The following is a 24,331-nucleotide window of genomic DNA, read 5'->3' as shown; positions in this document are numbered from 1 at the left end:
ATGTTCTCCTTCAAAATAATACCGCACCCATATTTTACTAGCTGTAGTTGCGCAATTCTGCCGGTATTTATGGCCATCGTAACAATTAATAAATACATAAATAACCTCGGAACTGTTTTATTCATCATCTTTTATTTTTGTTTCATCCACAGTCCACACTGTGTTATGTCTTCTTATGTCGTTTGAATTAAACTTTTATTTTGAAGTGGCCATATAGCAGGTACTCTTGGATGCAGAGATTTTCTTCGAAGAAACCAGGCAGGAATGGAAGCAGATATAATAGTAAACGCACAGCGACAACCATGAATCTAACAAATGACATTTAAGCTTACGTCTTTATCAATTGGTCGCATTCAATAAATGATTTCTGCATAGACAATTCGTTCGTGTTTAATTTTGCCTTCTACTATTAGCCCGGCATATAGCTAACCGTCAAGCAGTAGCCACATCAGCATCGGAAGATAATCGGTAGCATCAAAAGAAACAAGCAAGCTGTTTTTGGCGTGTTGACTGTGGGTCAGGAAGTCCTATCTCGCACACCCATGCGACAATAAAAACGGTTAATCTTGTTTAGTAGAAGTGTCATTATGTCAGACAATGTCATGAGTAAGGCTGCTACAATGGAGATCCCCATTAATAGCAATGGAGATACAGGGACCTTGCAAGAAGATGACAGCTTGGAGCAGGTGAGTCGCGTTTCTCTTATTTATTCCATGCCCCATATTAGACCAATTGACAACTGACATGACGAAGGCATCTTGTATCGACATGTTCATCTAGTGACATGTCAATCTGGAGATTGGACCATTAGATTTGAGTCAAGATAACATTCCTATAGGCCCAGGCCCATGCATGCAATGATGATTTCTGTGATCATATCACTAATTCGGAAAGAAGGAATATTTTTGCTCCTGTTTAATACAAATCTATTTTATTAGATGGCCTTCACATGTTGTCTTTCCTCACACAGGCTGCACAGATTCAGTGGAGCTTAGATGAAAAGGTAGGGAATGTGGGTTACAAGTTACAACATATAGAATGTGATAATTAAATGTCGTTTGGACCTGTAGTTACACAATGTATTACATGATTATATCCTTATAGTGAAAGGTATTAAGGCTAATTGTGTCTCTTAAATTGTAATGCCATGGATATTTCTTTTAATGAGTTCAATTCAACTTTTTTTAATATAGGCTACATTATAATATGTAGTATTATATGCTTGGGTTCATGTTTTACGGTGGGTTATTTATTTGCCTTTTAATATAATGTCTATCATTATATCGGATATCATTTTATTATTTATTTTATCTTCTGATGATCTTCATGCACTCTAGATATCTAGATATGTCAAAACAAGGCCAGTAGGCCTATAAAAAGAGGTAATGGTTATCCTACCAATATTATACATGTATTAATCTAGCCTACTACTGATCTATACCAGTTCGGTATTGTTCATTCTATCATATTTTTGAGGGGCGCTAGCCCCTAGTTTGTTTTAAAAATGCCATTAATGTTTGTGTTGGCACCGTTTGTTTCACATCACCATTACATCACCTAATCAACATGAGTTAGACTTTAATATATTAGCGCAGCGCCCCTCACTTCACACGGGTGTGATTTTTTGTTTATATCTGAAGTCAATCTCTGAAGTATATTGGAGGATTGAGAAGTTGCTGGTCGTTATTGCAAATGTGTTTTAATCCACTAGGACTTGCAGCAGGTGATGGTGTCTGGGCCCAACATGAATGAAACCAACATCGTCTCAGGTGGTTATGGAGGACCAGCAGGGGGCATCATTCCTACCAGCACCATCAAAGGTACTGTCACCTCATCCCAAACCAAACCTGGTAAACATTTCAGCATCCTGTGAACAACTCCAGTGTGTGTGTGTGTGTGTGTGTGTGTGTGTGTGTGTGTGTGTGTGTGTGTGTGTGTGTGTGTGTGTGTGTGTGTGTGTGTGTGTGTGTGTGTGTGTGTGTGTGTGTGTGTGTGTGTGTGTGTGTGTGTGTGTGTGTGTGTGTGTGTGTGTGTGTGTGTGTGTGTGTGTGTGTGTGTGTGTGTGTGTGTGTGTGTGTGTGAGGGAGAGAGAGAAAGAGAGAGAGAGAGAGTGTGGGGGGGGGGGGGGGGGGGGTCGGGGGTGACCTTTAGGATAATGACCTTTAGTCATATTATACATTTTTTACAATCCTCCATATCTCTTAGGGCCAGCAATTCACTTCAACCCAGAGTATTTGGACAGAAGGCGAACCCCTGCCTCAGGACCAGGTGGCTGTGACAAGCCTCTATCTCTAAGTTATTAAATCTAACCTAATTGGGCTGGTCCTTTTGCATCTTTTCTATTTTTTCTTTTTCGTAGGCGTTTGCTATTGCTTGACCAAGGGAATCGTCAGCGGTCTTTGCCTGTTCTGTCTTTAACTCTCATACATAAAGTCTCTCCAGTGGCCAGTGGCCACAAGCAACTTGGATTTGACTGATTTCAAAATAAGGGATGTTTTGACCTCTTATTGCAAGAATGTTATGTTAAGTGTTGTTTGTGAATTTATTTAATATTAATGGACTCTTTTGTACTGGAAAATGCACATTTAGTGAATTATACCACTGTGTTATTCGTAACCTAACCCATGACATGCATTTTTCATTAACTGTTTTATTCATTCACTTATTTATTGCATTCTGCATGAGAAACTTGCATGGTGCATTTTCTCAAAGCCTTTTCTAGCACCAATCTATTTTACATCCACAGTATATTCACCACTCTTCTTATCTGTCTATATTGTCTAGTTTCAACAAACATAACACCCTCTTTTAATTTAATTTGTACTCTGCTTTGTAACAGTGCAATTCACCCCCAAACTCTCACATTCTCTTTAGCCTCACTGTCTATCATTCCCATGTTTGTTTCAGACATCCGCATGAAAGCCAGGGGTGTTTGTAATATCCCTCAGAGCCAGTCTGTGGCCAACCAAAATGCCAAACAAACGGACCAGTATCCAGGAGGTATCATTGGGCTCAGCATCATGTCCTCATTATCCTTTCTCATTATCATCATAATCACAACATTTGTATGATGAACTTAAGTAGTGGTCTAGAAAACTGTAATAAGAGAAAATCCACTTAACCATTTCGCTTTTGATTTAACTTTGTTCAAGGGTCCATGCACCATAGCACTAGCAGTTCCTCCTTGGCATCTGAGGAGGTTTCTCGGGGTGTGGCAGTGGAGAAGATGGACAGCGTAAAGAAATGGGGCATCAACACTTACAAGGTAAGTGTGCAATGACTTCTAGAACTCTGCAACCTGTTAATGTAACCAGACTATAGAGCGTCGCAGTCCCGCCTCCTACCCTGGACCAGGAAATGAAATCCAATGCATTATTCTCATAGACATTTCTTAAAGTATTTATTTAAAGACGGTTACGCCGCGGACAAAGCCAACTCGAGTCGTGACAACTCATGACAACACAAACAATATTTTGGACCAAACAAATAATTACAAAGAAGAAAAACAACAAAAAAAGTGTTGTAACCTGCCGTTTTTTTCTTCTTTCTAATTATTTGTTTGGTCCAAAATATTGTTTGTGTTGTCATGAGTTGTCACGACTCGAGTTGGCTTTGTCCGCGGCGTAACCGTCTTTAAATAAATACTTTAAGAAATGTCTATGAGAATAATGCATTGGGTTTCATTTCCTGGTCCAGGGTAGGAGTGCGACGCTCTATAGTGTATACTGTATATAGACAGCAGCTTGAATAATAATAATAAACTTTATAGCACATTTCAAAAGCAAGTTTACAATACAAAGTGCTTCACAACGCAAATCACAACAAATCACAAAAGCAAAAAACACATGAGTATAAAGAAACAAAACAGACGCAACCAATTTCAATTTAAAAACAAAAGCAGTCAAATGAGCACAAAACAGAAGATAGAAGCCATTGTCCAAAAGCTCTAACAAAAAGCCATCCTATAAAAATGGGTGAGTGAGGTTGCCCAGTGAGGTGGTCTGTCTAACTTCAATGGAAGTTGATTCCACAAGTGAGGAGCCCTTATAACAAAGGTTCGACCTCCCGTTAGATCGACCATTACTAGCCCTATCTCTAACTCTAACCTAAACATAACCGCAAGCACGGGAGCAACGCATCCCTCACCAACCGTAATCCGGTCGTTTTAACGCATCCCTCACCAACCTTAATCCGGTATATATCCAGTTATATTAGGCCTATTATGCTATACATATATATATATAAATTGTGTCACAGTCTTACAGACACTGTGGAGCAGCGCGCACATTCTGGGTGGAGAGACAGAGAGAGAGAGAGAGAAAGCGTGTTAAAAAACAAATACTCATCTTTGTGTTCTGTTTCACGTTATTGCTGAGTGACACACACAGGAAAAGCAACAAGGGGTTTAGAAAATGTCCGTTTTTGTGGGGAAAAGGAACTCCACTTCTCACAGAGTGATTAGCCTACTAATGATTGACAGGTGCAGCCGCTTTGGGAGCTGCCTGATGATGTCTGTTGGAGAGAGTGAGTGAGACATTCTCCACGGTGCTTGTCCAGCACAGTAGAGAAATTATACGTTCATAGTATGCTAAAGTGTAGGCTATATAAGCGGGGGCCCGCTTGTTTTATCTTGACCGCCCGCCCGCAGGCATTTTAATACCGCCCGCACCAACGATGATGTCAGGTTGTCCTGTTTAACTTCCAATGTGATCTATCCATGCCGATCGTGTTTACGTTTACAACTCAGTGTGCCGGCGGAAGTGTCATCCTCTTTCAAGAAGAGGGGTCGAGCAGAGGAGGAAAAGTCTTCTTGCTCTCTGCTGCCAAAGGACGCCAGGGGTACTTTTGCTCTGCTTGCGTCAAGGAATGCTCCTTGCGTATTTTGCTCCGTCGGATTGGGATTCACTCCTAGTCCTACGGATCACGTAACTGACGTGACGCAAGGAGAGAAATTTATCACACCCTACTAGGGCGTAGGGCGTAGGGCTTCTTGCGTCGATTACGTTCGACTCTGTAAAGTACTTTATTGTAACATGAAGAAGTCATTAGAGATACATGAATGGTGTAAATGTAAATTCAGTGAGTTGTCATTCACTGCTGTCGTTAAGAAGTCCCCAGCACTTTGTGTTATCATTTTAGCCTTAATGTCTTACTGTACCACGTGCTGTTTTATCAATCAAACATACTTGATGCCTATCAAACTGCCAGAGCCTTTTCAAGTCCATGACCTTTCCAGACTGGTCATTGTTATGCGAGTTGACAAATGCATTGCACACTCAAGCAGACATTTTCTAGCCTATATTGTTTTGAAGCCATTATCATAATAAACAGTGGGTGTATTGTAATTTTATTGTCCATATCAATCCATCCTATTCCAGTGTACCAAGCAGATGTTCTCAGAGCGCTTTGGCCGAGGCTCACGAACAGTGGACTTGGAACTGGAGGCTCAGATTGAAGTGTTGAGAGATACCAAGGACAAGTATGAGAACATACTAAGACTGACCACTGCACTCACCAACCATTTTCACAACATGGTGCAGACACAACAGGCTTTAGGAGATACCTTTGCAGAACTCAGCCAGAAATCCCCAGAGCTGCAGGTAATTGTTTCTTTAGGTTCACTTTTGATTTGAACTGCAGATGTTATTACTGTAGCAGGTAAACCCACTGTCTTTGTTGGCAGGATGAATTTGGATACAATGCAGAAACACAAAAGCTCTTATGCAAGAATGGGGAGGCTCTGCTGAGTGCCATCAACTTCTTTGTGTCCAGTGTGAACACACTGGTTAACAAAACTATGGAGGACACTCTGATCACTATCAAGCATTATGAGAATGCAAGGTAAAACAGCATGACATTATGATCAGTTATTTTGACTGCTGCATGGACACATCACAAGTATATGTGACCGTTTCTGACCGAGGCTAAGTCAATTTATTTTTTATTTATTTTGTTTTTTCATGTTATATGAAAGCAGGGAATCATAGCTTCAAATTGACATTTGTTCAGTTTGACCCACCAGTTTTTGAGATATGGCTTATACAGTAATGTCTTGTAGAAAACAGCGAGTTGAGAAAATAGGCTTGAAAGGTTCACTTCTGTGGTGTGGACTGCACTAACATTACAGGGTAGCTACATGTTTAAGCATTTATTTCATATTTACATGTCGATTTCAGCTCTGACATTTATTTCAGACATGCTCTAGTATGTGAAGAGTCTGTGCTATTAACTCATTTTGGATAAAAAGAAAAGAAAAAAACTGTTTTTCTTCTCTCCTGAACAGTTAGTCTTGCCGCCATGACTGTCTCTGTATCAGAAAGAGTCACATATGTGTTGATGTTTGGAAATTATAGGGAGTACATGACTGACACATTTTATCTCTATCTCTATGTAGACTTGAATTTGATGCCTACCGTGCAGATCTGGAGGAGTTGAGCTTGGGTACGAGGGATGGCGCTACCATGGTGCGCATTGACATGGCCCAACATGACTACCAGATCCACAGAGACAAATATGAAAGACTCCGTAGTGATGTCTCCATCAAACTCAAATTTCTGGAGGAGAATAAGGTTTGTAGTAAAGCGATATTGTCTAAAATAGTAAATAGATAACACAAGAAATGCATCTTAATGATTGTCTTATAATGTAAAAATGCTTCAGAATATACTGTAACCAAAAAGGGTACATACCAGACAGACCACTGACTTATAATTAAATTATAATCTTTATTTCACAATGTAGAATATAAAAGTAAGCAATGGAAGGAATCCATTCAAAGAAATGTTATGTAGCGGAAAATAAAAAAAATTACATTGACTAAAGAAAGATGATCAGACCTGTTTGTTATCTGCGCTACGTTCTTGCTCTGTCTTTAACATTTGTTTGTTTCTTTCATTTCATTTTGTCCTCTAGGTCAAAGTGATGCATAAACAACTGCTTCTCTTCCATAATGCTATCTCAGCATACTTTGCTGGCAACCAGCAGCAATTGGAACAAACTCTTATACAGTTCAATGTGAAGTTAAAACCACCAGGTTCAGACAAGCCATCCTGGCTGGAGGAACAATAAGGGTACTTACTTTTCAGCTGTACAGAGAGGAACTGGCCATTGCACAGTAGCAGTAGATGGATGATTATTAGGTGGCATTATATGGAAGGCCGTTTATACAAAAACGTCTGTAGGCGTAATGTGTACAGCGTCTTTACGCCTACAGACGTTTTTGTATAAACGGCCTTCCATAGCATTCAACCAGAACTATACTGTAGGATGACGAAAGGCAAGTGATAAGGGGTTTGTGGTGTTTTTCAATGTCACTCATTTTTCATATGATGGTTCAGCTACAGTGCAACCTGTATTTATCATTTGTTTTCCCACAAAATCATATTTGTTATTAATTTAGGTACTGTAGCACAATGTACTGTACACTTATTATTTATGTAAACTATCCTTTTGTGGAGCAATCCATGGGCAACTTTGCACATGCATTTATTCTTTTTAATATTGTGGTTTAAATCATTATCTTTAACATTTCAGGGCATTGTCACCTGGATGGTCAGTTTACTGTTTACAAGCTTAGAGGGGTAATTCTCTCTAACTTAATGATACAATCCAGAATTCATTTGACTAGTATTTACTCTTCAAACATGTTTTAAGAGGTTTGAATTGTAGATGGAAAATATTATTTTTGATTTGTTTTTAACCCATTACACTTGTAGCCCTGTTGTATACCAGTGTTTACAGACATAATAATTACATTGCCGTTAAAAGCCCCATGAAACCCCCAAACTCATGTTTAGCTGCCACATAATCTCAAATTAAAAAGTTTTTCTACAGCATGGGTCCCAAAATGAAAAGGCATGACATTTACACATCTGCTAAGTTATAGTACATTAATTAATGGTGGCTGGGGAAACTGAATGTCACATACACAGTTCAGTATGTGACTGTACAACTACATATTTGTTATTTTATTTTGGGTTATTTGTTTATCCCTTCGTACTGTAACATAGTTTGTTACATGTCTCAGTTCCTTTCATAGTTACTGTTTTTTGCCATTGTTGTCCTGCATTTTGACCAAGATTACAGTACAGGTATATCCTCAAAATTAAAATGTCCATGCAGCATACAATAGCAGGCTTCCACCGATGATGTATGTATGTATATGATGTACAGTATAATAAATATATACTATGTACTTTTATCAATATCTACAGTATGTAATGTGAAATTAACCATTCATTATATACATGATATTAGAGCTGATCGTGTCTTTCAGGAGTTGTTATTTCTCAATTATGACTGCCAATTTATCCATTTTAAAGGAGTAGTACAATATTCTATAAAGCCCATAAGCCTACTGTACATATTCAGTACATACAATAGAATAAAGAAAGGTGCTGGTGAAACTCATCACATCAAATATGATCACAGTGTGCAAAGCGTTTTTCTATGCTTGTCTGCGTTTCTCTGTGCTTTGCACCCTGTGATCAAAATAAAGGCTCCAAAAGTTGCTCCAGTGCCACCTTTATTCAGTTATATGTGTCTGCTCTTGAGACGCACTGGATCAGCCTGATTTCAGCTTGAGCCGTTTAATCAAGCAGAAGTAAAGCTTTTTCCTTTCTTCACGAAAAGTTTGTGTTGGAGTCGGAGATAACTGATGCAACTGCATGTGCAACTGCATCTTTGGCCCTATTTGGAGGGAATGTTTGGGCGGCAATGTGTGACAAGTATTGGGGGTAAGATAAGAATCAATTTGCACAGGATTAGCAATCACAAACATGACTAATGTACATTGAATGTACATAACTGCTACACATGGAATTGGTCTTGAAACAATACAACTCTGTATGAAGTAGGGTGCTATACCCCATTACCCTCGCGTAGCGATACTAATATCTGGGGCAATATGCATTGCAAAAATAGATAAAGGCTGGCTACGCGAGGCTAATACCCCATGGGATGGTGATGCCCTCCACCCCTTCTAATTATGAGTTCATTTGATGCTGAGGTAGGTACTCAGCTTGTGATGGATCATGGAAGTAGGGCTGCTGCACAAGATTGTTTCAGCAGTGAAATCGCAATGCAATAGTGAGATTGCACATTGCAAGGCAAATTGGATCAGTCACTGCATTGTACAACAATTTCCTGTCCTCCTTGGAAGGAAGCAAAAACTATAAAGGTTTGCATTTTTCATTACTTATCTAGAAGAAATCATTAAAGTTAACCTGATAAATAATTATTTAATGACTTCATGGTAAGGTAAGTGGTCTTGCGTATACCCATTCTGTGTTCAGAAGTGTCATGTTGAGTCATCCAGTATTGAACTGCCTTTACTTCCACTTCTAAAATCACCCTAATCTTTGCTAGAGTGATACGATATGTGTAGATTTGCGTATCTGTGACATTAAGTAACTTCCTTCTGTGCCTTGGGCTGATAAAACCCCAGACCTGCCAATACAAGTTAGGGGTGTTAATTCAGACTAAAGTAGTTTATCTGACAAAGCAAATAGCCATAGATTAAAGAATGACAGGAGTTTTCTTTGCCTAGCCATAGGCCTAGGGCACAGTCACACCGAACTTTGATTCTGCCTATGAGGGCGGATTCTGCCAATGCTTTTCAATGGGAACGGAGCGGTTTGTTTGTGGATTTCTGCCAAAAAACGCTCTGTTCCCATTGAAAAGCATTGGCAGAATCCGACCTCAGGTAGAATTAAACGGTGGTGTGACTGTGCCCTTACACAGATTTTCCAAAGTTACCAACATTATAACTTTGCCTAGTTTGTCTAGCCTTGACAACTTGCAGGCGTATGCAAAGGCCATGGTATGTAGCATGTGTGTAGATGCCAGGTCATATTTTGTAGACTTTCAAAAAGACAGTTGATAGGTTCTTGCATGGTTTACCTATGCATGATGCTATACAGTAGCTCATTATTTCTGCATTTGATGTCCTTTAGTTTAAATCTGTAAATATTTCACTTCCCACTAGGATTTTGTGGTGTTGGTCTACTGAGAAGAAATTGTTACTTTCCTCAAATGTTTTGTAAAAGAACACATTTGCTGATTGTATTATCATTATTATCAGTAATCATTTTTGTGACAATGACATTTTCTGTTTGATTAGAGACTGATCTACTACCTGTAAAACAACAGGTTGTGCCCAGTCAATTGTGATTGTGTCAGTTTATCAGATATCCTCATCCTCATGCTATTGTCATTACATTAGAATAGCCTCATCAACAATGACCATGATTGAGGATCCCATCCCAAGAAGAAATTCCAGAACAATAGGTTGAGTAAAATAAGTGGTTCTCAAATTAAGGTTCCTTGTGGGTGTTCCAAATGAACCATACAGGCCTGATGTAACTGAGAATTATGGGGTCGTTAAAATTAAAATGTTTGAGAACCACTGCCCTAGAGCAGGGGTTCTCAACGTTTTTGGCTGGGGACCCCCGGAAATTATTTGGCCATGTCTCGCGACCCCTGCACCCCCAATACAAACTGACAAAAAATAACCTTATAAGAGAAAATATATCATAAATAAATACTGAAACCATATATAATCATTAAGGAAAGTTTCTGCATGCACTATATGTAAACTCTTCATTTCCATTTCCCAGCCATTCAGTTGCATTTTTTTGGGGTCGCAACCCACGGGTTGAGAACCCCTGCCTAACACATGTATTAATTGTCCACTAGTCAAAGTCCTTTAAATGTTCTGATGAATTGAAAATGGTGGAACCTGTTGTAAACAAGTGTAATGCTTTATCATGGTGTCGTCTAGCTCTGGTCCATACTCCATAGCTCTAATGCCATTGCAGCATTAGAGCTATGGACCAGAGCTCTAGGTGTCGTCCACAACAGTATTTGTATTGACTTGTGCTTTCGTTTGAAATGTAGGCTACCCATTCTGCATAGTGCATACTGTTAATACAATTATCAATCAATCAATCAAGCACAAGACACAATAGCCTACTTTCAAGGGAAGCTATCCAAAATGCTACAAAAAAAAAGTCATTAAGACAAGTCAAAGTAAACACATTGATGTGGCCAGTGAAATGAGGAAATGGGGATATTGACGAGGTGCAACTTGTCTGGACCACTGAGCTGTATAAGAACGAGTCTGGACGCGTATGGAGAGACAGTGGTACCCAACCCTGCGGAGAAGGTGGATGACTAACTGGGCGTGTCTTGTACACAGGTGAACATTTCAACACACTTCTCTTCTCCCGACCGTAGTAGAACCTAGAACGTGTCATCTATAGCTCGTGTTCCAGTCTCCAGATGAGGGCAGAAGGACTTGAATTTACTAATATTTGATCTAGACGACGAGCCACTAATTAGCCGAGACAAAAGGTAAGATGATTTTGTTCTTCTGATGACAAAAATGGTGCAACACAGTGGCTATATGGGCTGCTACTGTACATGTTGCTCATAGGCTACTCTGGGCTACCCAGGCCAAGCTAATAATTATGATTGTATCAACTTTATTTAGAAGAATGTCAATGTAGCCTTGCCATAAAGACAAGCACCACGTTTACATGAACGACAATGAACGCTATACAATACATAGGCCTAATAATAATAATAATAATAATAATAATAATAATAATAATAATAATAATAATAATAATAATAATAATAATAATAATAATAATAATAATAATACAAAAGTGCTGTACAAAGTGCTGTACAAGCATTGAGACAGGTGGTGTATGGTATTTTTGCTTTAGAACATTTGGTTTTAAATAAAAGCTTACATTTTATAATGTCCTTTTCCAATTTTGTCATCTCTTTCCAAATCCTCCCCATCACTTTGAATTTCACTTGTTTATCATGTGTAGCCTATCGGCATATTTGGATCAAATTGGTATTCAGACCTGAAGATGTATTTTATGTTTACTAAAAAGAGCTTCCAGAGAGTGAAACAAAACAATATCACTTACACCACCTTTAAGACAGACAGAACATCAAGACGTGATCCATTTGAACAATATACACATTTAAATGAAATAGAAAAATATGAATTGGTTTAGTGCAAAATACATTATTAAAAACTACTGAAAAGTCTTTATGTTTAATGTAAAAAATAATTGAGAGTTTTAGTAGACATGCCATTTTCTGTAGGCTATTTATAAAAAAACGAAATGTTAAGTTAGGCCTATTAAGCCTATTCATCGCAAATCTTTTATTTTACTGCCAAAACACATCTCAATCCCTCACAGCTGTGTGCCTGAGGCCACGATAACCTCTCATACGAAGTGGCAGCTTCACAAGAAGATGCATTCAGGTGTTCCCCCACCACCCGCTGCCCCTCTACCTCCCCCTCCACCACCACCACCACCACCGCCACCACCACCACCACCACCGGCCCCTGGCATAGGATGCATGTCCAGGTCAGAACGACACGGCTCAAAGATGAGGAACTTCAACTGGGACACCATTCCTAAAAACAGTGTAATGGGAAAGCACAACATCTGGACAGCCCCGAAGACTCTTCTACAGGAATATCAGCTGGACACTGATCACATGACGGAACTGTTCAGCCACAGCCAGCCGGGACCGGGACAGCATCACAATAAGGCCCAAAACCGCCAGAGTCTGCGACTCCTGCATACATCCACCTCAGGACTCGAAGTGGTGAGTTGGCTATGATAAGAATATTCTCCCAAAGCAATAACACCGTATTTATTCAGGAGTAACAGCTTGACTTGTTGCAAAAAGCAAAATAGTACACTTTGTTGGGTAATGCAGACATTATTTCTTAACGTATGCTGTTTAACGCTAAGAATTCCTTGTGGTAGTTTCCAAAGACTAAAACATTGCAGCAAGCAAGCTCAGCTATTTAGGAGTTTAGCAATGGATAGCCTCCTTTGGCTTACTCGTTAAACCACTATCTCCCTATTGATTACAATGACTGGCACTTTGTTTATAGTGAAACTGTATATTCAACTGGGCTAAAAGGTCTACATACTAATATACTATGTATTTTTTAAACCAGTTATGATGTGGAAGTAATGGGTTAATAGGTTTACTCTAGATCTGTTCCTCTTAGATCCTTCCCCAGGAACATGGTATTTTAGAATCACACAATAAAGGGTGGAGTCTTATTATTCTTCATATCTGTTTGCCAAGGGAAAGCATTCGTCATACTGCATTCTGTATTCTGTATGCAAGCTATACAAGAAACTGTCTTCCCATTCTGTCTAAAGGCAATGTTTGTCTGAGAGGCTAAAGTCATTACATACAGTAATCTATTTGTAGCTTTCAGTAGTGAAACTTCTCTGTCATTATATGTCAATAGAGATACTGAAAGTGGGATGGAATCAGTTTGATTTTAGGGGGATAAAATCTGTTTGACCTGCATGTAGGTTATCTCAATAAGCATCATTGCACTAGAAAATCGTGAGTGCCAATTTAACTGAGAATGTAAAAATGTTCAATTACATTGTGCTAATAATTCCTCTTTGGCCCAATTACTTAAATAAAATCAAATGCAAAGTATCCATAATCTCTGGAATAATTGTCTGCTTAAAAGTATGAGTATCTGCCTCTGTATCTTTAAGGTTACCATTCTCAGTTCAAAGAGGAGCATGAATCTCGGAATTTTCCTAAAACAGTTCAGGAGGTGAGTCAGTGTGGCAGAACTATCAATGCATGCATAGTTAGTTTTGCACTTCAAGTGTATAACACTGAATCAGGAGCACAGCTTCATTCACAGTATTTATTACAGTTAAAGATCTCTCATTGACATGTCTTAACAGGCTAAAATCACCTAACTAGCTACACTGCAAAAACAGACCTGTCATCACTCCCTAAGCTGGGACACAGATCAACTATTGAGAAATGAAAACATGACGCCTGTTTACTGTTATTTGGCAATGGCAACATATCTGACATTATTACAGTATTATTATTTCTCATGTCTGGAATGCTGCCCTCATACATATTAATATTGTATTGTTCGTGCCTCGACTGGTTTCTTTGCTATTTACATTATATCCTGTCGTCCTCTCAGTGGGTAGCGACGTGTTGTTGCAGTTTGCTAACAGGAAGTCAGAGTTTTACATTAGGAAGTACACACAGCAGAAAAAAGGTTCCCCATCTTAAATAAAGCCAGGGTTATACAGGAAAAATAGTAAGTTGCAAGTGAACTTTCTATACTAGTATCTGATAAATTGATGTGTATCTGTCTCTCTGTCTCCTTCCACAGGTCTGTGAGTGATATGATTGAAGACATTAATTTAGGAAACAGGCTTAAATTTGGTACAGGGAAACTGAGAGAACTGTGCAAGCTGTTGCCAGAAGAAGGAGAGGTACTAGTGTGTTAGACGTTTTCATACTACTGTATGTCTGCTTCGTCATGAAATATTTACTTGTTGCTGAAAACCAAATTCATATAACAGAATCTAAATATAATAATATTCCTCTGTCTTTATGTTCTGGGGATACAGGTGCAAAAGCTAGTCAAGTTTAATGGCAACGAGTCAGCTCTTCCTGAAGCAGATCTATTCATGCTGATGCTGGTCAAGATTCCCAGGTGAACAAATGAAACACAGTCTGTTGTGCTTTACATAAGTGCTGCATGTCTGTTTTTTTATTAACAGTGGGAAAACTTGATCTCTGTGTCTGTTAGCTATGAAGAGCGTCTCAACTGCTTGGTGCTCCAAGAGGAATTCTTCCCTCTCATGGAAGAAATGCATAAATTCATTAGCATTTTGACAACTGCTGGCAAAGGTATTACTTATTCTGTATTTGTAATTCATAATCACAGGCAGCGCTCAATAATCCACTTGGACCCGCCAATCATTCACAATGTTTATGTCTTCATAGAGCTGCTGGAGTGTGATGAACTCCACTCTGTTATTCGGCTGGTACTGAAGACAGGAAATTACATGAATGCTGTGAGTGACTGTTTGATGTCATTTTGACATTATACTAGTCTCAGTGTTTATTTTTTTTAATCACTTTTTGTACCTCTTTTGTTTTTATATTTGTTTGATTACAGGGTGGCTATGCAGGAAGTGCTGTTGGCTTCAGAATGGCATCCCTCTTGAAATTAGTCGACACCAAAGCAAACAAACCAGGCATGAACCTCATGCATTATGTTGTAATGGCAAGTACAGTTCCTAATCAGATTGTGGTCTTTGTCTTTGAACCTATGACAATGTCTGTATAATGTGCCTTTTCAAATATTTACACATTTACAACAGCAAGCTCAGAATGCTGATGTGACCCTCCTCAAGTTTACAGAGCAACTGAAACACATTGGTCCTGCAGCAAGGTAAAATAATAATAAAATATAATAATTGTATTATTATTAAAAACACAAATTTTTACTTATTTTTTAACTATATAATATTATTGTACACTCTTAGAATAAGTAAAGATGACATTGAAGCTGAGTTTGAGAGAGAGGTGACGAAAATACAGCAGGCCAAAACCATCACAGAAAAGCAGGAAGACCTCAAGCCACAGATGGAGGAGTTTCTAAAGGTTAGACCTTATTTTGGCCCGTCTCAGCCGAATCTGCCACATTCTGCACCTGTGTAGAATATGATGATTATACTGTAGGCCATTGTCCTAATAGTTTGGCACTGATCCCATCTAGGAGGCTGAGGCCTGTCTGGAAAAGACACAGATCTCTCTTCAGAGGCTGAACGCAGTGAGTGATTCGGTGGCAGGATACTTCTGCGAGGACACCAGCATGTTCAAACTGCAGGAGTGTTGCACCATATTTAAATCCTTCTGTGACAAGTTTATGCGGGCCATCCAGGTAAGCCTGTTCATATTTGTGTTTTCTTGAGTAGTGGACAGTCCTGTCGAAATAATCACAACTTAACCCCTAATTTATTATTATTTCCATGCAGGAAAACAAGAATCGAGAAGGAGCCGAGATGAAGAGGAAACAAAGGGAGAGATTGCAGCTTGTTGCCAAGCGGAGGTCCACTGCCACCTGCTCCACAATGGACAAGGAAATGGAGGGTGTAGCACTGGAGTCCATGCTACAAAGCATCCTTACTGGCAGCAGGTCCCGTAGAAGAGTAGGAAAGCCCTCCTCTGCTCATGGGAGCCCCACCAACGACAGCCCCACCAATGGCAGCCTGATTGTCTCCCTTGGAAACCTCCACACTGGAGATCACCATGGAAGTCGCTCGGTGGGGGCCAGACAGGAGCGCAAAAATCTGTGGAACTCAACTGGTGCCCTGACCGAGAACTCTGCACAAGATGCTGAGATCCACAACAATGAAAGTGAGGTAAAAGACTGTGTTCCAGGTGCTGAGGAGTTGAAAACACACATAAATGAAAACTGTAATGTTTACACAACCAAGAGGACCGGCAGCAGTTCATCCTCAGGAAGACCCTTAATCTCAGCAACTATTGAGGACGCCAAAGAAGAAGAACCAACTGAGGACAATAATAAGGAAGAGGTCCAAAAGTTGCGTGAGGCATCTAAGAAGGTTTTGCGTTATCAGAACAGCCGAAGCAGTGTCTCCTCCGTGGATCACAGTTTGGATAATCAGAAATCTCACAGTGCACTTAGCACCTCACCTCACCAACCCACCATTGACCTCGGACAGGCAAGTAGCGAGGACTCAACTAGACACAATCTTCAGCTCTCCTCTAAGACTACCATAAGCCGCCGCCATACGCTTCATGTCCATTCTAAAGACCGGGCAAGTGAGGGAGAAGAAGATAACCAGTGGGTTCCACCTCCATGCAGACGTCAAAACCCGACTTTAGGAGATATAGGGAAGATGAAATCAGAGGATGTCGGTTTGTATTCCTCAACAAAGTTAGGTTTGACTGACCACTCTCATGACTCTGAAACATCTGCCACCCAGAACCAGAAATCCATACCTGGCCAGGAAGATGAGACAAATTCTTCTTTAACAGTGCTTAATGAAGACCAAGAGGGAATAACAACAGAGCCTCCATCTGCCAATCACACTAAAAGCCAGACACTACCCCCTAAGAACCCATGGTTTAAAGCTGACACAAATGGACTGTTAAACTTTTTAAGACGCCTTGGGGAAAAGAGCAAACAACCCCACAGCAGGGAAACTCTGCAGAAGGGCAGTGGTACTGTTGTATAGGCTGCTTAATAGAAAGCAAATCGATAAATGAATGTTATTTTTGTCATGTGAGGGGACGCACATACAGTATAACAGTATTATTGTTTATTTATGTACTAATTTTACATTTTTTAATTCATGGCTGACAGTGAGAAAGTTTGGCAGACGTAAATGAAAAAACAGAAGCAGTGTCTGTGTTATACCACTAGATGGCAGAAAGACTATTGCTCAGAAAATTCACCATTCTATTCAATAGGTTCTTCCTCTATTGTCCATTGAACTTGTATAGGTTTATTCATGGCAGCTGATTTTTTGCTTGTTTTTACTCAAAGGTTGTTTTAATGTCCCCAAGGTATCATAACATTTAATTTGATAATTGTATTAATTTTTATTTTGACACTTTATTTTGACACTTTGATAAATAGTTCTCTCTAAATACAACAATGTTATTATTATGAAATTTAAAAGGGGTGTGTTTATGGTAAACAACATTTGTCTGGCCTTGGGTTGGATTGTACTGTCAGAGATGTAAATGTAGATTATCACTTTTCATTGTTGCCCAAAGTGATCATCATATGTATCCGTCTGAGGTAGCCTATCTCTGAGGCATCCCAGAGACAGGCAATAATTTGTTTATCTTATTATGGCATGGATCTGCAATAAGAGCCAGGCTAGCCATCTACGAGAGGCTATGTGTGCATTACTTTATATATTACTGTACTGTCTTTGTTGATACAGCTATTCAGTGCTGTGCTGTTTTCTGCTCTGAATCCTAATCCTAATTTGCACACACAAACTCCAGTGTTTCTTTGGCGGTTTGACCGTGGCCTTGTGGCTTGGATAGTGAGGTGGCTCACGGTGACAGGTGCTGCACTGATTGGTCAGCTTCTGCCATAGCATTAAAATAAAGGCTGGATATGTGATGAAAAAAGTATGAAGCCGTACTTGCAATTTTTATTAAATTCTCACAGTAACGGTAGACTGCATTTGTAGTTTAGCCGGTTACCGGTACAGTTTGGGATGTGAAAAGACCACCTCACCCATTTTTAATCTATCTTCATAATTGGTCTAATACTCATTCACTCATAAGATGAAAAGCATGAATTCTGTTGACTAAAGGTGCGTTCAGACGTGCAGATGAAACTATGCAAAAACGCATCGCAGCATCATTTGTGGCAGTTTCATGCATCATAGCTGCTTCGTAGCTTCACATTGCTGGCTTCCATTAACTATGTTGCGTTAAGCTGTCTTTTCTATTAGCTTGGAATTCCCATTGATGATGTCATTGGTAGGCAGATTTTGGAACTGTCAAAAGCCAGCCAATGACACAGAGTGAGTAGGAAATTGCACCATCTTATAGGCTAATGAGCATTATACAACAGGTCGCATTTCGAGGAAGCGATCAGAATGGTTGAAACAGCCATGTAGCCGTGCTTAAATAAGCATGATGGAATTGGAACACCTAATTACCAGTAAGACGCATCCGTCTGGGTGACAGCAGACTATGGGCGAGCGCTGGCGCTTTCGCATGGGGGGTCAGATCAACATATCCGCCTGGGTGACAGCAAACTGCTGGGTCGAGCGCTGGCGCTTTTGCATGGGGAGTCAGATCAACATATGGAATTAATTCTGTACTGGCCACATATGGAGCGTGTCTTGAGTGTACAGGGTTTGATGAGGTCAGATCATATATGGAATGTCAGAACAGGTCAGCTCCATCCATATATGGAGATCTAAGGGTGACAGCGGGGCAGTGTCTTGAGTGTACAGGCTTTGATGAGGGGTGAGCACCATGGGCTTTCTCATGTATGGGGATTTTGAGTGATACACTGACGGACAGTAAATGCACGATTCCATAATTAACTGCGACCTTTGGTCGCAAAAACATAAAAATCAGCTGTGCTGAGAGACTTCAGCCGGCTGGCTAACAGTTTTCATGGGACATTTCAACCACTCCTATAGACAGCTATAATGTGTGTCCGAGCACGAAAATAGCGGGGTTTTTTTTTGGTTTGGTTGAAAGTGTCACTGTTGCACAGCCTAACACACATACGCACACACACACACACACACACACACACACACACACACACACACACACACACACACACACACACACACACACACACCAGAGGTAGAAGGTAGAGGTAGAAAACTGTCGTTCCTTGATGTCATCGCTAGGGACACAGGCATCAGTAAGCAGGAACTGGGGATGGCAATGAAGGACCGGGAAGTCTGGCGTAATATTGTGAAATCCACGATCTCGACTGCGGTCGAAAAATGATGATGATGATGTATATGATGATTTTGGGTGTGACAGTACAGTACAGTAGAGGGACCCCCTGGGGATCCCCACACGGTAACTCTGTCATTTCTCAACCATTTTGGACACGGGGTGACTCGCCGGAACCGGAAATGACAATAAGGTCTTGAGAGTGTGCTTTTATTGGCTGCCAGCCAAAACAAGACGGTATAATAACGGCATGGCTTCCCTGTGCAATCTATGTTTAGCGAGGTACGGTAGCCTATTTAGTTTGTGAATGGAGCACCAATATTGATTGTCTGAAGTGAGCTGTGACTAGTGTAGTAGCATCAGCAGATATAGCCTATATCTTGAACAATGCTCACATGCAAGTAATAAGTGTTGGCCTAAATCTTAAACATATTTCTTTAGACGAGGTAGTATAATTAAGATCCCAATACAAACAAGGCTAAACTCTGGTTATTGTGTGTGGGGAGGAATGGGGATAGATGGCGGATTAGCATGAAATAGCTCAATGCCCATGCTGCCCATGCCCAATAGATGTGTCATCATCATCACCGTCCTACAATATACTGTATGTATAGTGATTGGTGTAGCAGAGTCAGCTGAGTCAGCTGAGCTGCAGTTCACTTATAGAGCATAGTAGTGGGTGTGGTTTTCTGGACCCACTGAAAAATTGCCCATTCATTTTTGCTGGTAAGTAATCAAACAAATTTTGGTGAAAACAAACTTCACAGATGTGTTGCTACAAAATAAAGAACCCCTGAAAGTTATCACAATGCTAACTTATAAGCTTTATTTATTGTATCCCCCCCTCTATGCTGATGGTTACTTTCAGGACAGGACCGTATTTGGTTCAACTATTGTGTTTGTTCTAAATGGGTCACTAGTGTTACAAAGGCAGCCTGCATGTCAGCAAAACCTACAAGCTTGCATGACAAAATGAAGGCTGGTAATCTAATCACGTGAAGTCTGTGCAGACTGCAGAGAGCACATAATGTACCAGCCCTCACACCTGGAAGTGCATTCTAATGACACAGCCCCCAGGATGTGGCAGCTATACCCCCTTCCCTGCTTCAACCAATAAGGCCCAGGCCCCAGACACCAGTGTAGGATTAACGAACGCATAAATGTTTATCTATCTACAGTTCTAAACACTAGTTTTATTTTAAGTACGGTAGTTGAGATCAGTTCTAACTTCTAACTACCATCACTGTAGCTCTAATGGCTGTGATATTGCAAGAATGTTGTGTACATATTACAGCCATGACTGCCATGCCCTCTTTGGGAGGGAGTCATCGCAGCGGCATTCTAACTTGTAAATAATGCTTCGTGTTGCTGCAACTTGGGATCAGATCGCCAGGAGGCAGAGATTATGTTTTTGCCTGTGTGTCTGTGAAGCTAATCTCTTGCACCACTGGATCAATTGCCATTAAACAAACAAAGTTCAACAAACCATGTGCAACCGCTGAAATTCGAAACTGGCCCCCGTAAAATCTGAATCCCCCACCCACCCCTTTTCCCCCTCACTGTATGTTTTTTTTGAGTGGTGCAACCACTCCCTTACGGAGCTATGTGTGTGGGTGGCTGGGTGCGTCTGAGCACGAAAACAGCATGGTTGTTTTTCACCACCTGTGCGCAACCTAACACACACACAAACACACACGCACATATTAACTGTATATATGGTGATTTCGGGTGTGCCAGTACAGTACAGTGACAGTACAGTCACAGTAACTCTGTCATTTCTCAACCGTTTCGGACGCGGGCGGCTCACCGGAATCAGGCCAGCAACCTGGTTGCGTTCCTGTGGGTCTGGAACTTCCGCCCCTCCACCCCCACACGGAGTTGCACCACTCACTTCACACGGGTATGTTTTTTCCCTTCTTATCTCCTCATGATAAATAGAAGTGTATATTTGTACGTCTCTAAATGTTATGATGAATTGAACATGGTGGACCCTATTGTAAACAAGTGTAATGCTTTATGGTGTCGTCCACAGTTAACAGTCTTGTATTGAGTTGTGCTTCAAATGTACTGTAATTCTCCAAACTGTTAATAAATTCTTCAATCAATCAATGAAAACTTTGCACGTAGTATGCAGAGGAAGAAAATCGGCCAAAGCATGTGGCGCTAACAGGTCGCTTCACCTTTTCCTTTTGGTTCTTGAACCGTAGGTCATACCATAAAAATTAATTGCCCCTGGATTCTTTGGATCTTGACGCAACTAGGGCAAACAAAAACAAGGGCGGTGATTTTCAAATATTGTGTGTTTTATTCAAAACACTTTTTGCTACTCAACAGATGTTATGCAAAACCCGCGCAAATCGGTCACGTGTTCGATTGATGTCAGGCCCTTTTTCCACAAAAAGAACTTTGATTGAACCAGTTCTGTTTTAGATTCTTGGAACAATGCATGGTGCTTAATTAGTTTTAAGCAGAACCATCAACGATATGTCATGAACAGAGGCGTTGATAGACCTTTATTTATTTTATGTGGGAAATTCTATCGTCAATGGCAGTTACAGTTGAGCCTAGGTGTTCAAGAGTCTGATGGAGGTGGGCACAAAGCTAGCTGAGCCCCTTTTAGTGAGTTTTGATGCTCTGTATCGCCGGCCTGAGGGCATTAGTTATAACTAATGTATAATAATGGGGCATTGGTAATAGGTGGTCTAGGTCTATAGGTTAGGACACCATCATTGGTCAGGCTCTACCCTATAGTCAATAGCTCAAGTACAATAAGTACCCTGCCGTCTACCACACAACACCACAACTCCGGACCCTGCCGTCTACCACACGACGCCACAACTCCGGACCCTGCCGTCTACCACACGACGCCACCACTCCGGAACCTGGCGTCTACAACACGATGCCACCACTTTGGACCCTAGCATCTACAACACGACGCCACCACTTCGGACCCTGGCGTCTACAACACAACGCCACCACTTCGGACCCTGGCATCTACAACATGACGCCACCACTCCGGAACCTGGCGTCTACAACATGACGCCACCACTTCGGAACCTGGCGTCTACAACACGACTCCACCACTTCGGACCCTGCCATCTACAACACGACGCCACCACTTCAGACCCTGGCATCTACAACACGACGCCACCACTCCGGAACCTGGCGTCTACAACACGACGCCACCACTTCGGAATCTGGCGTCTACAACACGACGCCACCACTTCGGAACCTGGCGTCTACAACACGACGCCACCACTTCAGACCCTTCGTTCCCAAGTGACATCAGCCTATAATGAATGTAATGATTGACACGTTTAACAGAATTCTAAAACATTTCATCATACTTGCTTGTAGATATGCTACTTTCAGTGATGAGATTTTGCAGCCAAGAATTGTGGCATAGAGGAGAAAAAAGCAGGGTGTCAAATCCAGACCCCTGGGGAACCCCAGTCAACAAACCATAAATAAGATTAAGTGGTTAACATGGTTGTTCACAGAGCAGTTAAATTGACTATATAAAGAGCAAAATAAAAACTGCACAGTGTATTACTGTATGTGAACTTCGCTAACCCTATAAATTCAAATTTGAGATGAGAGCTGTAAAAGATTGTAACCCCACCATCCCAAAACAAAAACGTTGGTACAAATGCTGAGAAGTTGCAGGGACAGCCATAAATAAAATGTATTGAATATGATATATATACTAAAATTCCACTTACCTCAATTTCAAAATATACTACATACATTTTACATTAAAATTCAACATGTGTTTTATAATGGTGCAATAACCGTCTTATATACCTACCGGTATATGTCTGACCTTCTTGCTGCTACTCAGAAACCAGACTGTCCCCGCCTTCTTGGTTAAACTACGTTGGATGCAGTCTCCATGGCAACCACATGCATGTCTCACAATAAAACCCTGAGACGACAGTCTATGCCCCCTCTCTCCCTCCACTAGCACCATCATACAGCAAAATGCTGCCACAGCATTGCTCATCTTCACCATCTCTTCATTTATTTCCTTGTGTCTCCCTCTCCAAATTAAAAGCCTATTTGCAGTTCACACATACCTCTCCAAAGCCTATTTGCACACATACTATAGGGCTACTCTCTGTTTGTGCCAAAAACTGTTAATGAAACACTTTGGATGCTCAATACAGAAAACAAAGGAATCATTACCACTGAGTTGAGATCTTCTTTCACCCCAACATCCCTATGGGGCATCGTCTTTATTTTTTATTTCCAAAAAATTATAACATTTCCAAGAATGTTCAAACACTTTTAAAAATTGCAGATCTACAAGCTCGCAATGGATGGATCATGCATGTGTTGTGCGCTTGTAGATTCGCCCCTATACGTAATAGGGGCTAAGAGGTTTAATTGTCCTCATCCCGGAGAGCCTACATGTTCAGTTGTCCCAACCACCACTAACATTCATACCATCTGTAACCCCACCCAACTGTATCATTCTTTGTAAACCAAGTTTACATCTGGACTCCCTGACTGTTTGCATACCAAACTCTTGTCTTTCTCCCCATAACCTCTTATTTCCCTGCCAATAATGATATGGTAATAATACATTCTTATACTACAGTATATACTAAAGTACACAAACAAAAAAAAACAAAAAAACATTACATTGTTGTTTTACGGCCAACCACAAGAAGATACAATATTCAAGATTCATGGTTGAACTTTATTGTTACATCTTGTGCACAGGTACATAAGAGTAAAACTTAATTTTAATTTTTGATATGTCCTTCAGACATATACAGAGACAGATATGAATAGAATAAATATTGGTCACATAAACTCACAGTAGACAGATATGATATTATCATATTGTATTGTATCATATCATTATCATAATGATAATGATTGTAGTTATTCATATCATTGTAATTGTTTATTACTGCTTAAATATATATTTTTTTCCTTTTACGCATTAATTCCACATGTCTTTCCTCTTTACATCCTGATTATTAAAAAGGCAACCGAACGGCATCCATTGTCCTTTTAT

At 40.4% G+C, this 24,331-nt stretch overlaps 2 protein-coding genes across 5 annotated transcripts; both read left to right on the top strand.

Moving 5' to 3' along the window:
- The first annotated feature begins 265 nt into the window (after positions 1-265).
- Positions 266-8,200, top strand: LOC306932419 (arfaptin-2-like). Of its 4 annotated transcripts, none has more exons than XM_079514227.1 (10): positions 266-686; positions 971-1,003; positions 1,721-1,820; positions 2,206-2,268; positions 2,908-3,000; positions 3,153-3,265; positions 5,379-5,600; positions 5,684-5,841; positions 6,395-6,569; positions 6,913-8,200. In XM_079514227.1, the coding sequence occupies exons 1-10, from the start codon at positions 588-590 to the stop codon at positions 7,066-7,068; spliced, it is 1,212 nt and encodes a 403-aa protein (XP_079370353.1). In that variant the 5' UTR covers positions 266-587; the 3' UTR covers positions 7,069-8,200. The 4 variants fall into 4 exon arrangements, with proteins under 4 accessions (XP_079370353.1, XP_079370352.1, XP_079370355.1 ...); XM_079514226.1 differs by having other exon boundaries at positions 1,712-1,820; XM_079514229.1 differs by lacking the exon at positions 2,206-2,268 and having other exon boundaries at positions 1,712-1,769.
- A 3,026-nt stretch (positions 8,201-11,226) lies between these two features.
- Positions 11,227-17,583, top strand: fhdc4 (FH2 domain containing 4). Its single transcript, XM_079514335.1, has 12 exons — positions 11,227-11,352; positions 12,222-12,636; positions 13,563-13,624; positions 14,210-14,312; positions 14,451-14,536; positions 14,633-14,733; positions 14,830-14,900; positions 15,005-15,112; positions 15,210-15,280; positions 15,375-15,492; positions 15,608-15,772; positions 15,867-17,583. Exons 2-12 carry the CDS (start codon positions 12,277-12,279, stop codon positions 17,091-17,093), a joined length of 2,472 nt encoding a protein of 823 aa, XP_079370461.1. The 5' UTR covers positions 11,227-11,352; positions 12,222-12,276; the 3' UTR covers positions 17,094-17,583.
- The last annotated feature ends 6,748 nt before the right edge of the window (positions 17,584-24,331 follow it).

Source organism: Electrona antarctica (assembly GCF_951216825.1).
Source record: "Electrona antarctica genome assembly, chromosome: 11".
NCBI classification, from domain to species: Eukaryota; Metazoa; Chordata; class Actinopteri; order Myctophiformes; family Myctophidae; genus Electrona; species Electrona antarctica.
Note: the sequence above shows the minus strand (reverse complement) of the source record. Positions and strands in the feature narration are given on the sequence as shown.